Here is a 19475-nt window from a genome sequence, read left to right on the forward strand (position 1 = left end):
AGGGTCCTTGGCAGAATTCTGCGCTTGTCTGAGATTTGTTTTGCAGACTTAGTTGTCAAGACAGTGGCAATCTTTTTATTGATATACCGCTCTCCCTCAAACTGAACCTCAAGTTGTCTCAAGAGGGCAACCTCCTCAACGGACCACTTTTGGTCTCGTCTCCCCGGCTTGGTAATGACTTTACCAATGACTTGGTAATGACCTTTTCCCGTTCCGCAGAGCAGGGTGCCCGTGCCTTTCATGCTGCCCGAGTCCAATTTTGGTCGAGAACCGTTTCTCACACATGCAAAGTGGCAGGCGATAGCGTGGTACTCGCCCGTTTTGCCGCATTTTGAGCATTTGGTCCTGATGGATTTGACCTGATGGGAGTTTTGTCATATGACTATTGAATAGTCCCATGCTGGGGAGGACAGTATTGCAAATCCTGCAGTAGAACCCATCGGTGGGATAGTGGATCGTAACTTCTTTGACTGCTGTTCGGTCATAACTGGGTTCGATAACGACCTCCTCCATGAAGGCGACCGTATCGGCTGTTTCATCGCACATATTTTGTGCACCCAAATTATTTTCCGTTTCCATTCCCTGTTTCCCTTTATTATATTTCTTACTATAGAAGGTTTGTGTAACTAATACTCCTGTCGGGTGGGTCGCCCGCTCAGGTTCTTCCATAGCAGTGTTTACGTCATCGACTATTGGGGATACTGGTCTTTGTGGTCTGGCACCCGGACTCAGCTCCCAATAGGGAAGGAGGTATCGTCTAAAAGGTCTCGCGTCTTCACCTGGTGTCTGGGGCAAGGTGGACGCTGTTACTAGCCTGGCGGGGCGGCTAGAACATGGGCAGCATCGGCATTTTTCACAGAGTGCTGCTGCTGACGCATCTGACGCAGCCCAACCGGACTCATCTATCAGTGATAGCATCTCTATAATTTTTTAGCAAAGCGATATCGCAAGATATCTCGGATCCACGCAGATCACAACAGCCGTCTCATGCTTTTTCTCGCCGTTTAGTCTGTCAATAGTCGGTGACTACTATTGAACTTACCAGCGGGGCCGTCGTGGAGGCACGCCTTTCCATGTGGTGACAAAAACACGTTAAAACACAAGGGTAACTAGCCAGAATTGACACTCTTGGGAGACCTGTCCAAGAGAGTCATAGTTACTCCCGCCATGTAGGTCGTCATGAAGTGCAATAGTAACAAAATGTTCATTTTACTCAGCACTGGATACTTCTGGGAGATGGTACTTCAGAATCCTGACTTCCTTTTATGGCGTCCTTTTAATGTGCTCTCACAGGCAAGGTACAGAGGAAGAGTCACAGGGACTGGAAAGGTTGACTCTGTTTTTCTCTCTCTTTCTCCATAGTCCCTGCCAGGTCTGCTGAGCTTTTCCTGCGTTTTCTCTGTTCATTCAGGGGTCTGAGGTTTCAAATAAGCAGTGACCAAACTGGGGGAGGGGGGGTGAGCCTAAAAAATCCCCACTAATTGAAAGGTGGCCCTGCTTTCCAAGTTGACCGGGTACATTCCGCCTCGGAGCAAACCGCTCACTCTCAGGCTGAAGGCTCGAGACAATCAAACCGGCGCCCGCCCAAAGCCTGGCCCCGCCTCACCAACGTCACGGCAACATATACCCCGCCTCAAAACGTCACGGCAACACATGCCCCGCCTCACCAACACATGCCCCGCCTCACCAACATCACGGCAACACATGCCCCGCCTCACCAACATCACGGCAACACATGCCCCGCCTCACCAACGTCACAGCAACACATGCCCCGCCCCTTGATTGTAATGCGTCCCCGCGTGAACATGGAATTCTCATTGGCGGATTACAGACACGTTTGACCCCCCCACCTCACATTATTGGGTCGGCGGGGCCGATGACGCCCCCTCCCCACAACCCCACACACAGTCCCTCTGAGAAGTTGGTGGGCTCCTCCTCGAGATCGAACTAACTGCCGGGACCGTTTGTGGCTTTAGACCCGCCCTCGAATCCGCGTCTGGCCGGTTTCCATGGCGACAGGTGTCGATTGGGTTATGCCGGGTACGAGGGTGGAGGCGCGGGGCGGCGGCGGCCGCGGGCGGCTCGAGGCCACCAGGTAAGTGGCTGGGGAGGGGGGACAGGTGTCACTCAGGTGTGTGCCAGCCCCACCCAGCGCATGCTGCCCAAGTCAGGGGCTCAGATAGTCCAGCCCAGCTGTGCATGCACCAGTTGCACAGTGTTGGCGGTGGTATTACCCGTTGGATGCACCCACGATATTGGTATTAGGAGATAAATGAGTGTTGATTCCCATTACCCCATGTCACACATCACAGGTCGTTAACCTGCCTTTCAGAGGTCGCTGTGCTTTTGCACCATTTTGCTGTTGACTTGGGTTTTCTGCATTCGCAGTGGTTCCTTCTCATCACCTCTCACCTTGTGTTTCCAGTGAGAAGTCTTACAACACCAGGTTAAAGTCCAATATGTTTGTTTGAAACACTAGCTTTCGGAGCACTGCTCCTTCCTCATTCACCTGAAGAAGGAGCAGTACTCCGAAAGCTAGCGTTTGAAACAAACATGTTGGACTTTTAACCTGGTGTTGTAAGACTTAGAACAGTACAGCACAGAACAGGCCCTTCGGCCCTCAATGTTGTGCCGAGCCATGATCACCCTACTCAAACCCACGTATCCACCCTATACCCGTAACCCAACAACCCCCCCCCCCCTTAACCTTACTTTTATTAGGACACTACGGGCAATTTAGCATGGCCAATCCACCTAACCCACACATCTTTGGACTGTGGGAGGAAACCGGAGCACCCGGAGGAAACCCACGCACACAGGGGGAGGACGTGCAGACTCCGCACAGACAGTGACCCAGCCGGGAATCGAACCTGGGACCCTGGAGCTGTGAAGCATTTATGCTAACCACCATGCTACCCTGCTGCCCGAAGTTACTGTGAAAAGCCCCTAGTCGCCACATTCCGGCGCCTGTTTGGGGAGGCTGTTACGGGAATTGAACCGTGCAGCTGGCCTGCTTGGTCTGCTTTCAAAGCCAGCGATTTAGCCCTGTGCTAAACAGCCCCTTCTTACTGTGCTCACCCCAGTCCAATGCCAGCATCTCCACATCTTGTGTTTCCAGACTGTGATCACTTGCAATCGCCCAGTATGATTTAGCTTCTCAGCAATAACTAGCTGTGATCCAACGATATGATATTTTTGTGTTAGTTTAATAACGCTAAAAGCTTTAAAAATTATGTAAAGCAGGCTGGATAGATGTATAATTCCTTGATTGCAATTACTTGGCGTAAGAGATGTTGCATGCTCAAACTATGATAGGTATTTTTTTTCTAATCAAACAACTATTCAATTTTGTTCAATTATTCAATATAATGTTTCAGTTTCAGACAAAAATGGAATACGAGTATGCTTTCGAGGTCCTTCCAGTTAGGTAGAGCAAAAGGTGGTAAATTGAGATCTGCAAGTCTGATCAGCATCGAGAGGTTGGTAAAAGGGATGAAGACTAGTTAGAGATATTGATATATTCCTGACAAAGTTTCTCTTTTCCCCCTAGTATGTTACAGTTCCAATTTTCATTTGCTTTTATCAATGTCAGCCACTTTGTGAGATTAGCTGCACTATCCATACAATCCAGAGCATCCCTACTATGCAGAAGGAGGCCATTCGGCGCATTGAGGCCCCCTCCCTCGGTCTATCCCTGTAACCCCATAAAATGTGCACATTTTTGGCCAAAAGGGGCACTATTTTTGGCATAGCCAATCCGCCTAACCTGCACATCATTGTGATGTGGGAGGAAAGCAGAGCACCTGGAGGAAACCCACACAGAAACTGGAAGAACATGCAAAGTCCACACGGACAGTCAGCCTAGACCGGAATTGAACCTGGGCTCCTGGTGCTGTGTGGCAGCAGTGCTAACAACTGTGCCACCGTGCCACCCTACTACTGTAGAGGGAAGTGCTTGAGTGGAAGCTGTGCAGCAGGCAACTTATTAATTTTGCTAAAATTGTTTGTGGTCCAAGATAATATATTTGAGGATCTACCATCCCAAATTATTGTAAATTGTATAACACTAGTACATTTGTTTCAAAGTGCATAGTTCTACGCACTTAAAAGCACTTTAAGTATGCATTACGTTAGCTAAACACTATCAGTTGGAACAATATGAAATGTGTGCGTTCACATCCCCATAGTCTCATTTATAATTATTTCAAAGAGGTCTTAAATAATCCCTTGTTAGCGTTTTGTATTTTAATAGTATTGGCTTGAAGCAGCCTGGGAATTTTCTGTCAAGCTCTCCTTTTATGTAGAACATTATGTGTAATCGAAATTGTGAATTGCACAAAGTGTTTTACAGAATATAGCTGTTTAAGATTAACGATGTGTCAGAAAATTACAGAGCGCTTTAAATATTACCATTTTTAAAAAAGTGTACAATGTGTAATTACAACTTTAAGGAAGAAATATTCCAGAGTTTCCATGCCGACATTCAAATGGATTTCTTCTGTTCTTTTAGTGCTTTGGTGGGCCTTCTCTGTTAACTTTGTGGAGTGGGAATTATTACTACATTGAGTTCCATTCATATATTCTGTCATCTCTATTCCTTTCTACCAAGTAAACATGGTATAAGAACTTAATGTGAGAAATAGAGGCAGGAGAAGGCATTTGGTCACTGAGCCTGCACAACTGTTCAGTAATGGCAGATCTACCTCAGTCACACCTGCCGTTGTTATCCCCCGATCCTTTAATTCACTTTGAATACAAATTGTATTGCTCACTGACTGAGCATTGACGGCTGAGCATCAGCAGATCACTGCAGTAGAGTATTACCTCCTGAGTGAAGAAACTCCTTATATTGATCTTGAATAACTTGACTCTTCGTCCTGAGACTGTGACCCCGAGCACTATACTTGCCAAACAGGACGAACATCCTCTAGCACCTACCTTGTCAAGCCCCTTAAGAATTTTGTATGTTTTAATGAAGTCCCTTTATTCTTTCAAATTGTTGGGAATATCGTCTTGTTTACTCAATGATGACTATCCACTCTATTCCAAGAATAGAATCACAAAATCACACCAGTGCACCGACCCTTTGAAAGAGCACCCTACCAAGTCTCACCTCCACTCTATCTATGTAACCCAGTGTGCCCACCTAATCTTTCGGACACTCGGGGGCAATTTAGCATGGTCAACCCAACTAACCTGCACCTCTTTGGACTGTGGGATGAAACTGAAGTACCCGGAGGAACCCCATGCAGACACTGGGAGAACGTGCAAGCTCCACACAGTAACCCAAGGCTGGAATTGAACCCAGGTCCCTGGCGCTGAGGCAGTTTAATGAATCTTGTTGTTACACTCCCGCTAAAGCAAGTTTATTCTTCCTTTGGTAAGGGGACCAAACTGTAAACAGTACTCCAGTCTGATCTCCCAAGGCCCTATATGATTGCAATACTACTTAACCTTTGCAAAAGGATTTGAGTATAACATATCATTTGTTTTCCTAATTGCTTATTGTTGTTTCAGTGATTTGTGCACGAGGACACTTATAACCTGCCTGATTACTACTGGCTGGGGACTATTGCCCATCGCACAATCCTTAGTGAGTATGAGCTCCCTCAATGAGGAGGGCGGAGAAATCATTAGCAGAGTCACCTGCATAAATAGAGCTGGCCAGCGTGGAACCAGCCAGAGAGGAGAGAGCAGTGGTGGAGTTCTGCTGTTGTATATATATAATTGTAAATAAAGTTATTTCTTTCGATTCTCCAAACTCGTGCTGGATTCTACATGGCCCTCACAAAACTGGTGATGAGCGTTAAAGTGGATAGCTGTCTATGCTGCTGAAGCCACCTCCCTGGATTTTTGTTGGATTAGGGTTGGAAGTTTTTTTTCTGATGCACCATGCCTCTGTATGGATGTTTGGATGTCTTTGATGCTGCGCTGGAAAGTTGCAACCAGTATGCACAACAGATGCGTTACTATTTCCGGGCGAATTACGTCACCGAAAACGAGCGCCAGGTGGTCATTTTGCTCACCGCCTGCGGCCCGCATACATTTAGGGTGATTAGGAGCCTTAAGTACCCAGCTGTGCCTGACAGCAAGATGTTCGATTAACTTGTGACCTTGGTGGGGCAACATTTTAACCCAACCCCGTCCACGATAGTCCGGCGTTCCCGGTTTAATACCGCACAGAGGACCCCAGGAGAATCTTTTGCTGAGTTTCTATCCAGGCTATGCAGAATTGCGGAGTACTGTGATGATGGTGAGATTTTGTCAGAAATGTTACGCGACCGTTTGGTTTGCGGTATTTTTTTTTTATAAATGTTTTTATTCAGTTTTCGTATTTTATATTGAACAAATTACAAATTGTTAGGAGAGAGAAAAAAAAAAACAAACAAAAACAAACACGCAAAAATTAACATACATATTTACAGGTAAGCATCTTCGTAGTAGTAACTGCGCCCCCCCCCCCCCCCCTCCCCCCCTCAACATGTTTATTTAGCTTGGTTTTGGGCCTTAGCTAGCCATCGAACCCCCGTAACGAACCTGTAGCCCCCCCCCCCTCCCGCTACCTTCCCCCGACTATTCTTCCTCTTGTACATTGGCCACAAATAGGTCCCGGAACAGTTGCATGAATGGCTCCCACGTTCTGTGGAAGCCGTCGTCCGACCCTCGGATGGCAAATTTGATTTTCTCCATTTGGAGAGATTCCGAGAGGTCGGACAGCCAGTCCGCAGCTCTGGGCGGTGCTGCTGACCGCCAGCCAAACAGGATTCTACGGCGGGCGATCAGGGAGGCAAAGGCAAGGGCATCCGCCCTCCTCCCCAGGAATAGATCTGGCTGTTCTGAAACCCCGAAGACCGCCACTATCGGGCATGGCTCCACCCTCACTCCCACCACTTTGGACATTACCTCGAAGAAGGCTGTCCAGTACTCCACGAGTCTGGGGCAGGACCAGAACATGTGGGTGTGGTTGGCCGGGCCTCTTTGGCACCGTTCACATCTGTCTTCCACCTCCGGGAAGAACCTACTCATACGGGTTCTTGTTAAGTGGGCTCTATGTACCACTTTTAGTTGCGTCAGGCTGAGCCTTGCGCACGTGGAGGTGGAGTTGACCCTATGCAGTGCTTCGCTCCAGAGTCCCCACCCGATCTCCATCCCCAGGTCGTCCTCCCATTTCCTCCTTGTTGCGTCCAGTACGGTGTCGTCCCTATCTACCAGTCGGTCATACATGTCACTACAGTTCCCTTTCTCTAGGATACTTGCGTCCAGTAGGTCTTCCAGTAGTGTCTGTCGTGGCGGTTGTGGGTACGTCCTTGTCTCCTTTCGTAGGAAGTTTTTGAGCTGCAGGTACCGTAGCTCGTTCCCCCCAGCTAGCTGAAATTTCTCTGTCAGTTCGTCCAGTGTTGCGATCCTGTCGTCCGTGTATAGGTCCCTGACTGTCAGTGTCCCCCCGTCCTGCCTCCACCTTTTGAAGGTGGCGTCGGTCAGTGCTGGTTTGAACCTATGGTTGTTGCAGATGGGAGCCCTGTTCGACATTTTGGTCAGGCCAAGTTGCTGCCGCAGTTGGTTCCAGGATTGGAGGGTGGCTGTCACCACTGGGCTGCTGGAGTGTTTTTTGGGTGGGGATGGGAGTGCTGCCGTGGCGAGGGCCCGGAGGGAGGTTCCCATGCAGGAGGCCTCCTCCGCACGCACCCACTCAGCTTCTGGCTCCTGGATCCATCCCCTTACTCGCTCGGCTGTTGCTGCCCAGTGGTAGAATTGTAGATTCGGGAGGGCTAACCCTCCCCTGGTTTTTGTTTTTTGTAAGACCTTCTTTGGGATCCTAGCATTTTTACCCCCCCATACGAACGCCATGATGAGTTTGTCCAGCGCTTTGAAAAAGGCCTTGGGGATGTAGATCGGAATGGATCTAAACAGGAAGAGGAACCTGGGCAGTACGTTCATTTTGATCGTCTGAACTCTCCCCGCGAGGGAGAGCGGGAGTGTGTTCCATCTTTGCAGGTCCTTTTTAACTTCCTCCGTCAGGCTGGTGAGGTTCCATTTGTGGATCCCTTTCCAGTCATGGGCTATTTGGATCCCCAGGTAGCGGAATTTATGTCGGGCTTGTTTGAACGGCAGCCCCTTTAGTGCTGCCCCCCCCCCCCCCCCCCCCCCCCCCCCCCCCCTTGCGGGTGTAATGGGAAGATCTCACTTTTGCTCATGTTGAGTTTGTAGCCCGAGAAGGCTCCAAACTCTTTCAGGAGCGCGATGATTCCGTCCATGCTGCTTTGTGGGTCCGAGATATAGAGGAGCAGATCATCCGCATAGAGTGAGACTCTGTGCTCTCTACCTCCCCTTCGGATCCCCCTCCAATTTTTTGCTGCCCTGAGCGCGATTGCTAGCGGTTCGATTGCTAGTGCGAACAGCAGCGGGGACAGTGGGCATCCTTGTCTGGTGCCCCTGTGCAGCTGGAAGTATTGGGAGTTGGTATTGTTGGTCTGTACACTCGCCATGGGAGCGTTGTACAGGAGCTTTACCCAAGCGGTGAACCCTGTTCCAAGCCCGAACCGCTCCAGTACCTCTATGAGGTATTTCCATTCGACTCTGTCGAAGGCCTTTTCTGCGTCCAGGGAGACGATCACCTCTTGTGTTCTCTCCCCGGAGGGGGTCATTATCACGTTCAGCAGGCGCCTGATGTTCGCGGTAAGCTGTCTACCTTTGACGAAGCCCGTCTGGTCCTCTGTGACCACCTCAGGTACACAGTCTTCTAGCCTTTTGGCTAGGATTTTGGCCAGTATTTTGGCGTCTGCGTTCAGCAGAGATATGGGTCTGTATGACCCACATTCCGTTGGGTCTTTGTCTTTCTTAGGTATCAGCGAGATTGAGGCCTGTGCTAACGTGGGTGGCAACGTGCCCCTAGCTAGCGAGTCTGTGAACATCTCCCGCATGTGCGGGGCCAGCGCTGTCGCAAATTTTTTGTAGAAGTCCGCCGGGAATCCGTCCGGTCCCGGCGCCTTCCCCGCCTGCATGGAGCTAATGCTCTCCATGATCTCTCCCAGTGCTAGTGGTGCTTCCAGATCCCGTTTTCTGCCCTCTCCCACAACTGGTATGTTCAGTCCGTCAAGAAACCGGTTCATCCCAGCCTTCCCCGTTGGGGGCTCTGAGGTGTACAGCTCTTGGTAGAAGGCCTTGAAGGTTTTGTTAATCTTCTCTGGTTCTGTTTCCAACGTGCCTCTGGTATCTCTGATTTGCGCAATTTCTCTGCTGGCTGCCTGCTTTCTCAGCTGGTGGGCCAACAGGCGGCTGGCTTTGTCTCCGTGTTCGTATAGGGCCCCGCGTGCCTGGCGGAGTTGGTGTACTGCTTTCCTGGTGGAGAGCAGGTCAAAGTTCCTTTGTAATTCTTTTCTCTCCGCCAGGAGTTCTACAGTCGGGGCCTCGGAGTATTTATGGTCTACCTCCAGTATGGAGTCGACCAGCTTCTGCCTAGCCACCCTTTCCTCCCTATCTCTTTGCGCTTTGTAGGCTATGATTTCCCCTCTTAGTACGGCCTTAAGCGCTTCCCAGAACGTGGAGGGTGAGACCTCCCCGTTTTGGTTGATCTCAGTGTACTCCGCTATGGCCTGCGCTATCCTTTCGCTGAAGGCCTTGTCAGCTAGTAAGGCACCGTCCAACCTCCATTTGGGGCGCTGGGCCCTTCCCGTCTCTAGCCGCACATCCATGTAGTGTGGAGCGTGGTCTGATATCACAATTGCGGAGTATTCCACCTTGTCTATCTCTGGAAGCACCGTTTTCCCCACCACAAAGAAGTCAATTCTGGTGTACACGTTGTGTACTGGGGAGAAGAAAGAGAATTCTTTCTCCCCCGGGTGGGCGAATCTCCAGGGGTCTACTGCTCCCATCTGCTCCATATAGTGGCTGAGTTCCCTTGCCATGTTTGAGGTTTTCCCCGTTCTGGGGTTTGATCTGTCCGTCGTTGGGTCCTGTACACAGTTGAAGTCCCCCCCCATGATTAGTCGGTGCGTCGCTATGTCCGGGATTTCTGCCATGGTCTTTTGGATGAAGCTCGTGTCGTCCCAGTTGGGCGCGTACACGTTAACTAGAACTACCGGCGCCCCATCCAGGGCCCCGCTGACCATGACATACCGTCCCCCTGGGTCCGTAACCGTCTTTGTCGCCCTAAACATTGTCCTCTTGCCAATCAGGATCGCCACCCCCCTGGCCCTTGCCCCATAACAGGAATGATAGGTTTGTCCCACCCAGCCCTTTCTTACCCGCAGTTGGTCCTGCTCCCTCAAGTGCGTCTCTTGGAGGAAGACTATGTCGGCCCTCATGTTTCTAAGGTGGGTGAGGACTCTAGATCTCTTCACTGGGCCGTTAAGTCCCCTTACGTTCCAGGTGACTATTCTGGTGGGGGGCTTCTGCCCCCTTGCTCCTGTGGGGTTAACCATATTTGTCCGGTGGACGCGCCCCTGCCCTCTGGGGTTTCCCTATGTTAGGGGGCCGTCCAGGATGTCCACTATCACTGCTCTCCCCATGCGGTCGGGTCCCTGCGCTCCGGGGTTCCCCCTTGTCCCGGGGACACCCGCCATGGCCGTCCACTTTGTGTCCGCCACGCGGGTAGTCCCCTGCACTCCGGGGGGCCCCTTCACCCACAGACCGTACTGGGTGGGTGCTTGCAGCAGTTCCCTGTTTCGAGCCCTTGTCTGTGGCACTTTGTGGCCCTATTCCCTTACTGGCCTCTTTTGTCCCTTCGTCCCTGCGTTTCCCCTCCCTGGTCTCTCGCCCCCCCGGGTGCCCCCCCCCCCCCCCGCTCTATCCCTTTCGGGGATACCCCTGTGTACCCCTCCATTGCCCCTCTCTCCCCCATTCCTGTCCCCATTTGCTCTCCCACCTTTGATGGGTGATCCCCCCCCTCCCCTGCCTGGCGCCTTCCCCCCTGTTGGGGGTGCGCTGCGGCCCTGCTCTGTTGCGCGCCCCCTTCGCTAGCTTTCCTGCTAGCACGGTGGCTCCCCTCTCGGAGGTTGCTGTCCCGCTTCCCCTCTCCCCTCTCCAGTACTCCCGTTCCCTCGTGCCGGGGCCTGGCCTCCCACCTGGAGCGGGCCCTAGGGCATTGGGTTGTTTTCCGTTCTGGGTGTTTCTGCCAGGGGGGAGGGGGCTGGCTTTGCCTCGCCCCTCCCCACCCCCCCGTCGGCATGACGTGTCTCCTTGCCATGGGCCCCTCGTCCCTACTTCCCATGGCGTTTTTCCAGCCCGTGCTCCTCGACGAATCTATTCGCCTCGGCAGGGGCTGTAAAGAAATATTCCTTGTGTTGGTATGTGACCCAGAGTTTTGCTGGGTACAGCATACCAAAACGTACTTTGTTCTTATAGAGAGCTGCTTTCGCTCTGTTGAACTCCGCCCGTCTCTTAGCTATGTCCGCTCCAAAATCCTCGTAGATTCGGATGGCGTGCCCGTCCCAATTGCAGGCTCTATTCTCCTTGGCCCAGCGCAGGATTGTCTCCCTATCCCGGTACCGGTGCAGTCTGGCTATAACTGCTCTCGGTTTTTCCCCTTCCTTGGGCTTCGGGCGCAGTGACCGATGAGCTCTGTCCATTTCCGGTGGGGTGGGAAAAGTTTCCCGCCCCACTAAGGAGCCCAGCATCGCAGCCACGAATGTTGTGGGATTTCTACCCTCTATCCCCTCTGGCAGGCCCACTATCTTGATATTTTGCCTTCTCGAGCTGATCTCCTGGTCGTCTACCCTGCCCTTCAGGCTCCCCTGTGTTGCACTCAGTTTCACCATTCCCCTCTCCAGGGATATGACCCGGTCGCTCGCGTCAGTCGCTGCCTTCTCCAGCTCTTTAATGGTTGCCCCCTGGGCTTCCAGTATCTTCCCTTGGGCTTCCAGTATCTTCCCTTGGGCATCCACTTTCTTCTCCAATCTGGTCAGAACCTGCTGCACCCCTGACATGGCCCTGGTCACTGCTGCCTGTGCTGCGGCCTCTGCGTCTGCTTTTAACTCTGCCTTGAATGCCTGCAGCTGCTCCCTCACCACCTCGGCAAAGGCTTCCTTCCAATTCACGCCCCCCTCTAACCCCAGGGGAGAGGTTGCCCGCCCGTCCAGCTCTTCTGGATGCGGCGAAGCATCCTTCCCGCCGCTTCACGTGTTGACTCGTTCGCCCGAGCTGGCTTTCCCTTTGCCCAGTCTACTTCCGGTGCCCCCTTTCTCTTGGCTCCTTTCTGGCACTTTTTTCTCCCCCTTCCCCTTCATCTTTTCTTCTCTCCTTGTTCTTCTTTTTCCCCCTTTTCCGCACCCTATTTTTATTTTATTTATTATTATATATCTATATATGTATGTATATATATATATATATATATTTTTTTTTTTTAAAATTTATTTCCCCTACCCCTTTTCTCTTTACCAGTTTTCTTTTGGGAAGAACAGAAATACAAGTCTCTTTTTTCTTTTTTCCCCACTCAACCAGGAGAGAGAGTCCCTTTGTCTTTGCCACGTGGTGGTCACAGCAGTTGGGGGGGGGGGGGGAGGGGCGAGTGGGCCGGTGGTCGCTGCTGGTTGGGGGGGGGGGGGGGGTCCCCGCTGCTGGCTGGGGGGGGGGGGGGGGTTGTGTCCCCGCTGCTGGCTGGGGGGGGGGGGGGGTTGTGTCCCCGCTGCTGGCTGGGGGGGGGGGGGGTTGTGTCCCCGCTGCTGGCTGGGGGGGGGGGGGGGGGTTGTGTCCCCGCTGCTGGCTTGGGGGGGGGGGGGTTGTGTCCCCGCTGCTGGCTGGGGGGGGGGGGGTCCCCGCTGCTGGCTGGGGGGGGGGGTCCCCGCTGTTGGCTGGGGGGGGGGTCCCCGCTGCTGGCTGGGGGGGGGGGAAGAGAAGAGGGGCCGCCGCCGCCGCACCGCTCCTGGCCCGCGTGGGGGGGGGGGGGGGGGAGAGAAGAGGGGCCGCCGCCGCCGCACCGCTCCTGGCCCGCGTTGGGGGGGGGGGGGGGGGGGGGAGAAGAGGGGCCGCCGCCGCCGCCGCACCGCTCCTGGCCCGCGGGGGGGGGGGGGGGGGGAGAGAAGAGGGGCCGCCGCCGCCGCACCGCTCCTGGGTCGCGTGGGGGGGGGAGAGAAGAGGGGCCGCCGCCGCCGCCGCACCGCTCCTGGCCCGCGTGGGGGGGGGGGGGGGGGGGAGGGAGAGGGGATGGACCTGCTGCTGTTGGGCCCCCCTGTCGCCGCTCCGGCTCCTCCGCTCCGGCTCCTCCGCTCCCGCTCCGGCTCCTCGGCTCCTCCGCTCCGGCTCCTCGGCTCCGGCTCCTCGGCTCCCCGGCTCCTCCGCTCCGGCTCCTCGGCTCCTCCGCTCCGGCTCCTCCGCTCCGGCTCCTCGGCTCCGGCTCCTCGGCTCGGTTTGCGGTATTAACAATGTGGCCACCCAGAGGAAGTTGTTAGCCGAGCACTCATTGACTTTTCAACAGGCCATTCAGATAGTGTTGTCCCGAGAGAGCAGAGTGGGACGTGCAGAAGCTACACGGAATGGAGGTGCATGCCTTAGGGCGCGACCCTTTCCGCCAAAATCTTTTCCCTGCACCTCTGCCGTGCCTTGGGGCGGGGTGGCATCCGGATCAATGCCAGTGGCGGCCAGACTTTCCTCCCCGAAGGGGGCCTTCTCCAGAACGATGGATGAGGAACCATGTCAGTGTCTGACGTGTGGATGCCGACCCCATCGCGGATGCTGGGCCTGGGGGTGCCAGAGACGCCGTCGTTCCAACAAACTGTGGCCAGCCCAGGGGCCATACCTTCCATTGGGTGAACCTGCGGCGTCTACTCCCGAGGACGTGGAGACGGTGGATGACTGCCTGCAGCTGCATTGTGTGGCACCTCCCCGTGTGGCCCCCATTAAGGTGACAGTACGGGTCAATGGTAACCCGCTTAAGATGGAGTTGGACACTGGCGCAGCGGTTTCCGTGATTGCCCAGAGGACATTCGACCACATCAAGCAGGGTATACAGACCCTTGCATTAACCAATACACAGGCCAGGTTGGCCACCTACACGGGGGAACCATTGGACATTGCAGGAACTACGATGACCCCTGTTCTTCATGGACGCCAGGATGGGTGGTTCCCACTTATCGTGGTGCACGGCCATGGGCCCAGCCTGTTGGGTCGGGACTGATTGCGCCATTTGCGGCTGCAGTGGCAGGTTCTGGAGGATTGACAAGAGGTGCTAGGATAGTACCCAGATGTGCTCCAGCCCGGTTTTCATTCAGGATGAACCAGGAGCCACGGCGTGCTATTTCCGGGCAGGCCCGGTGCCTTATGCCTTGCTCGACAAGGTAGCAGTCAAGCTCACTCGTTTGGAGTCCTTGGGTATTGTCAGGCTCGTCCGTTTTGCTGACTGGGCAGCACCAGCTGTACCAGTAATGAAGCCAGATGCCACGGTTCGCTTGTGTGGCGACTATAAACATCCAGTGAATATCGCTTCCCGGCTCGACCAAAATCCAATGCCCCGCATAGAAGATCTCTACGCGAAGCTTGTAGTCACACCTACCTACAGTTGGAGCTGGACCCTGCTTCCCGGCCATATGTAACTATTAATACACACAGAGGCCTGTATGAGTATACACGGTTGCCCTTTGGAGCATCCTCTGCCTGCGCTATCTTTCAACGCGTCAGGGAGGGCATCTTGAGAGGTTTACCATGTGTCACTGTTTACTTAGACGTCATTTTGATAACGGAGACGTCGGAGCAGGAGCATTTGGAGGCTTTCCTTAGACAAACTTGGAAGTGTGCAAACAGTGAGGACTACAACAGGAAATCAGCTGGCACAAATGGGCAGACAAGAATCATGGGGAAAAATATTAACCAGTTAAAATTAAAGATGCCGTAGATGTGGATGCATAAAGCATTTCTGAAGAAGTGGATGAATTGTTGACAGAAATAGAGATAAATGACTTTGATCCAATAATGAGACATTGTTGTGAGGTGACTGACATTGGGAATTGATTATTTCAGGCTTCTGGACTTTTAGGAAAAATTAGGCAAAATGGAAAAGGAGATGGGATACCCAAATGATAAAAGAAAAAGGCAGTTGGGAAAGAGGATCTTAACCTGAAAATCAGTAAGGGTGGAGCTAAGAAATGACTGAAGGCAGAAAACAATGATGGAGTTGTTTGTAGGTGACTTAATTACTTGTTGTATGTGATGGTATCGGACAGAGTATGCAGCAGCAAATTAGAGGAGTTAATGTCACAAGAGTAATGCAGTAACCTGGGAGGCTGAACTGGCCTGGGCAAACCAAATGTGGTAAAAGTACCTTGGGAGAGCAGGTTTGTAAAATGTGGTCTTCCAGAAGCCTCTCGTCAGGAACTAACTAGGGAATATGCTATTTTAGATCTGGTATCTCGGGTATAGTGTAATGAAACAGAATTAATTAATCTTACGTTAAAATGTTACGTAGTAATCATAGTTTGATAACATTTCATTTAAGTTCGAGAGTAATGCAATTAAGATTAGAACCGGGGTCTTACATTTAAGATGGGTTGGCTGAGTTAGGTTGTGAAAGTAGATGAAAAGACATGACAAGATATAGCAAAATCAAACATTTAAAGAAAAATGTATAATTCTCAATGAATTTACATTCCTTTCACAGATTAAAAACTGTACTGAAAATACAAAGAACAAAGCAACGTACAGCACAGGAACAGGCCCTTCGGCCCTCCAAGCCTGTGCCGACCATTCTGCCCGTCTAAACTAAAATCTTCTGCACTTCCTGGGTCCATATCCCTCAATTCCCATCCTATTGCATGTATTTGTCAAGAAGCCCCTTAAATCGTCCCTGCTTTCACCACCTCCTGTGGCAGCGAGTTCCAGGCACCCACTACCCTCTGTGTAAAAAAAACTTGCCTTGTACATCTCCTCTAAATCTATGGCCCCTAGTAATTGACCCCTCTACCCTGGGAAAAAGCCTCTGACTATCCACCTATGCCCCTCATAATTTTGTAGACCTCTATCAGGTCGCCCCTCAACCTCTGTCGTTCCAGTGAGAACAAACCAAGTTTATTCAACCGCTTCTCATAGCTGATGCCCTCCATACCAGGCAACATCCTGGTAAATCTCTTCTGCACCCTCTCTTAACGCCTCCACATCCTTCTGTTAGTGTGGCGACCAGAATTGAACACTATACTCCAAGTGTGGCCTAACTGAGGTTCCATATAGCTGCAACATGACTTGCCAATTCTTATACTCAATGCCCTGGCCAATGAAGGCAAGCATGCCGTATGCCTTCTTGACTACCTTCTCCACCTGTGTTGCTCCTTTCAGTGACCTATGGACCTGTACACTTGGATCTCTCTGACTGTCAATACTCTTGAGGGTTCTACCATTCACTGTATATTCCCTACCTGCATTAGACCTTCCAAAATGCATTATCTCACATTTGTCTGGATTAAATTCCATCTGTCATCTCTCCACCCAAGTCTCCAGACGATCTAAATCCTGCTGTATTCTGTGACAGTCCTCACCGCCATCCGCAATTCCACCAACCTTTGTGTCGTCTGCAAACTTACTAATCAGACCAGTTACATTTTCCTCCAAATCATTTATATATACTACAAACAGCAAAGGTTCCAGCACTGATCCCTGCGGAACACCACTAGTCGCAGCCCTCCAATCAGAAAAGCACCCTTCCATTTCTACTCTCTGCCTTCTATGACCTAGCCAGTTCTGTATCCATCTTGCCAGCTCACCCCTGATCCCGTGTGACTTCACCTTTTGTACCAGTCTGCCATGAGGGACCTTCTCAAAGGCCTTACTGAAGTCCATATAGACAACATCCACTGCCCTACCTGCATCAATCATCTTTGTGACCTCTTCGAAAAACTCTATCAAATTAGTGAGACACAACCTCCCCCTCACAAAACCATGCTGCCTCTCGTTAATACTGCAGATCCTGTCTCGAAGAATTCTCTCCAGTAATTTCCCTACCACTGACATAAGGCTCACCGGCCTGTAGTTCCCTGGATTATCTTTGCTACCTTTCTTAAACAAAGGAACAACATTGGCTATTCTCCAGTCCTCCGGGACATCACCTGAAGACAAGTGAGGATCCAAAGACTTCTGTCAAAAAAAATGTACAGTTGACTAGCTGGAAACGTAGAGTAAATTAAAAGAAGAAGCTTGTAATGTTGCCAAAAGTGCAGTAAGCCTGAGTGGTTTAAAAATTGTGAAAATGATCAAGAGAGATTAAAAATTGAGTAAATTGGTAAACAGTTTACAAATTGTGCGAGCATTCACACACATGTAAAAAGCAAAAGCGTGGCACAAGTAAATATGGGTCCTTTAGAGGCAGAGACAAGAGAAATTATAATGGAAAATAAGGAAATGGTAGAGTGTTAAACAAATATTTTGTCTGCCTTCACACTACAAAGGCAAAATATACTGGAACGTGAGGAACCAAAGGTTGTATGAGAGCAAGGGACTTCCAAGTAATTAGTATTAGTGATCAAGGTCATGTATTTGCTTTGTTTGGCCCCTTGTTCCGCACTGTAACCAATCACTTTGTCGATGTACCATTTGTCAATGTTCTCTGTTGATTATTCTTTTTATCTACTGTGTACGTTCCACTGACCGCAGAAAAATACTTTTCACTATACTTCGATACATGTGATAATAAATCAAATCAAATCAAAAGATACTGGAGAAATTAAGAGAACTAAAAGCTGACATCCATGGACCTGATGACCCACATCTTCAGGTTTTAAGAGGTGGCTGTACAGATAGTGGAGGCATTTGTTTTGTTCTTCCAGAAATTTCCAGATTCTAAAACAATCCATGGGGATTGGGAGGTAGTAAATGTAATCCCTCTATTCAGGTACAGTGAGAAAATCAGAAGGTAAATGGTATATCCACCCTTATTCCTAAGGGGTTGGTGTTAGAGTAAGGAAATCTTCCATTTTTGTAGGGATTTGATAAGATCGCACCTGGTGTTTTGTGCACAAATTTCATCTCCTTGACCAAGGATGAAAACACTTTCCTTTAAAGGAGCTACATCAAATGTTTACTCGATTGATCCCTGGCCTGAAATGACTGTGCTTTAAGGACTGATTGTAGTAGAATGGGCCTTTATCCTCTGGCATTTAGAAGAATGAGTTGTGATCAAATTGAAGCGTGGAAAAGTCTTCGTGGTGTTTGACAAGGTAGATGTTAAGAGGCATTTCCCTGGCTGAAGAGTCTAGTCTTAATCCAAAATATGGGGCGGGATTCCCCAACCCGCGATGGGCCGAAGTCCCGCCCATCCTTTGCCAGTCCCGCCGGCATAAATTAGACTCGGTCCCATACCGGCGGCGCGGGCGGGGTCCTGGGGGGACGCGGGGCAATCTGGCCCCAAGGGGTGCCCCCACGGTGGCCTGGCCTGCAGTCGGGGCCCACTGATCCGCGGGTGGGCCTGTGCCGTGGGGGCACTCTTTCCTGTACGCCGGCTGTGTGGTCCTCCGCACATGCGCGGTCCCGCGCCGGCTGGTGGAGTCCCTTCGGCCCCGGCTGGCACAGCGCCAAAGGCCTTCCACGCTGGCCGGCAGGGCGCAAACCACTCCGGCGCGGCCTAGCCCCTGAAGATGCGGAGGATTCCGCACCTTTGGGGCGGGCCGATGCCGGAGTGGTTCACGCCACTCCGTCCCGCCGGGACCCCCCGCCCTGACGGGTACTGGAGAATCCCGCCCATGGAGTGAGACATTTTAAGAACATAAGAAATAGGAGCAGGACCATGTGGTCTTTCACGCTTGGTCTGTTATTTAGTCAGATCATTCTGATTTTTTCTTCTTAACTTCAGCTCCACTTTCTTGCCTGATCCCTCAGGGGATGAGGAGGGATATTATCATTTGAGAGGGCTGTGAATCTTCAGATTCTCTACCCCGAGGACTGTGGGTGCTTTGATATGAAGTATGTTCATGACTGAGACTGATTAATTTTTGGCAATAAAGTTATCACTGGATATGGGGGTTGAATAAGAAAGTGGGAATTAGTGCAGTAGTTCAGCCAGCATCTTGAATGCCAGAGCCTGTGTTGCTGGAGCCTTGTCAATTTTAGCTATGAAACAATCTTGTTTTGGAGTGTCAGAATTACAGTAAATATCTTTTGTTTATAGAAAACTCAAACACTTTAAAGGCTGTCTCCAATGTGCTAAGAAATTAATTTTGTGAACATCTGTCAACCATTTCCCAAAACTCGCATAGTGATGTGTATCTTTTCACTGTTAAAGCAATTGAGTAAAAATTATTTTGAGTATATTTTCAGGTCACCAAAATGAGGATGTGTTGGATGGTGTTATATCTTACATTTCACACAACAACATAATCATCTGAAAATTATTTCTAGCTTACCATGGGAGATTCTTCAGCAAATCTTTTCCTACTTAGATATATCATCCTTGTTGTGTGCAGGATGTGTCAGCAAGTCCTTTTACCAGGTGTCTAATGACAAGTAAGTGAACATTTTTGCTGCTGATGAAGGTTCTTGGGTACTGTTTAATCTTATTGAAGCAA

The 19475-nt window shown here is 51.0% G+C and overlaps 1 protein-coding gene across 3 annotated transcripts in view; it reads left to right on the forward strand.

The window, feature by feature from the left end:
- The first annotated feature begins 1775 nt into the window (after positions 1 to 1775).
- The window catches only part of fbxo15 (F-box protein 15), a 54722-nt gene continuing 37022 nt past the window's right edge, over positions 1776 to 19475 (forward strand). The window contains exons 1-3 of one of the 3 annotated variants that reach the window (XM_038810058.1): positions 1776 to 2095; positions 3378 to 3479; positions 19309 to 19413. In XM_038810058.1, coding sequence (XP_038665986.1) covers positions 2010 to 2095; positions 3378 to 3479; positions 19309 to 19413 — 293 coding nt within the window. In that variant the 5' untranslated portion in view covers positions 1776 to 2009. The remainder of the gene's footprint in view (positions 2096 to 3377; positions 3480 to 19308; positions 19414 to 19475) is intronic. The other 2 variants (XM_038810059.1, XM_038810060.1) reach the window with 2 other exon arrangements.

The sequence above is a fragment of the Scyliorhinus canicula genome, chromosome 10, assembly GCF_902713615.1.
Source record: "Scyliorhinus canicula chromosome 10, sScyCan1.1, whole genome shotgun sequence".
In the NCBI taxonomy this organism is placed as follows: Eukaryota; Metazoa; Chordata; class Chondrichthyes; order Carcharhiniformes; family Scyliorhinidae; genus Scyliorhinus; species Scyliorhinus canicula.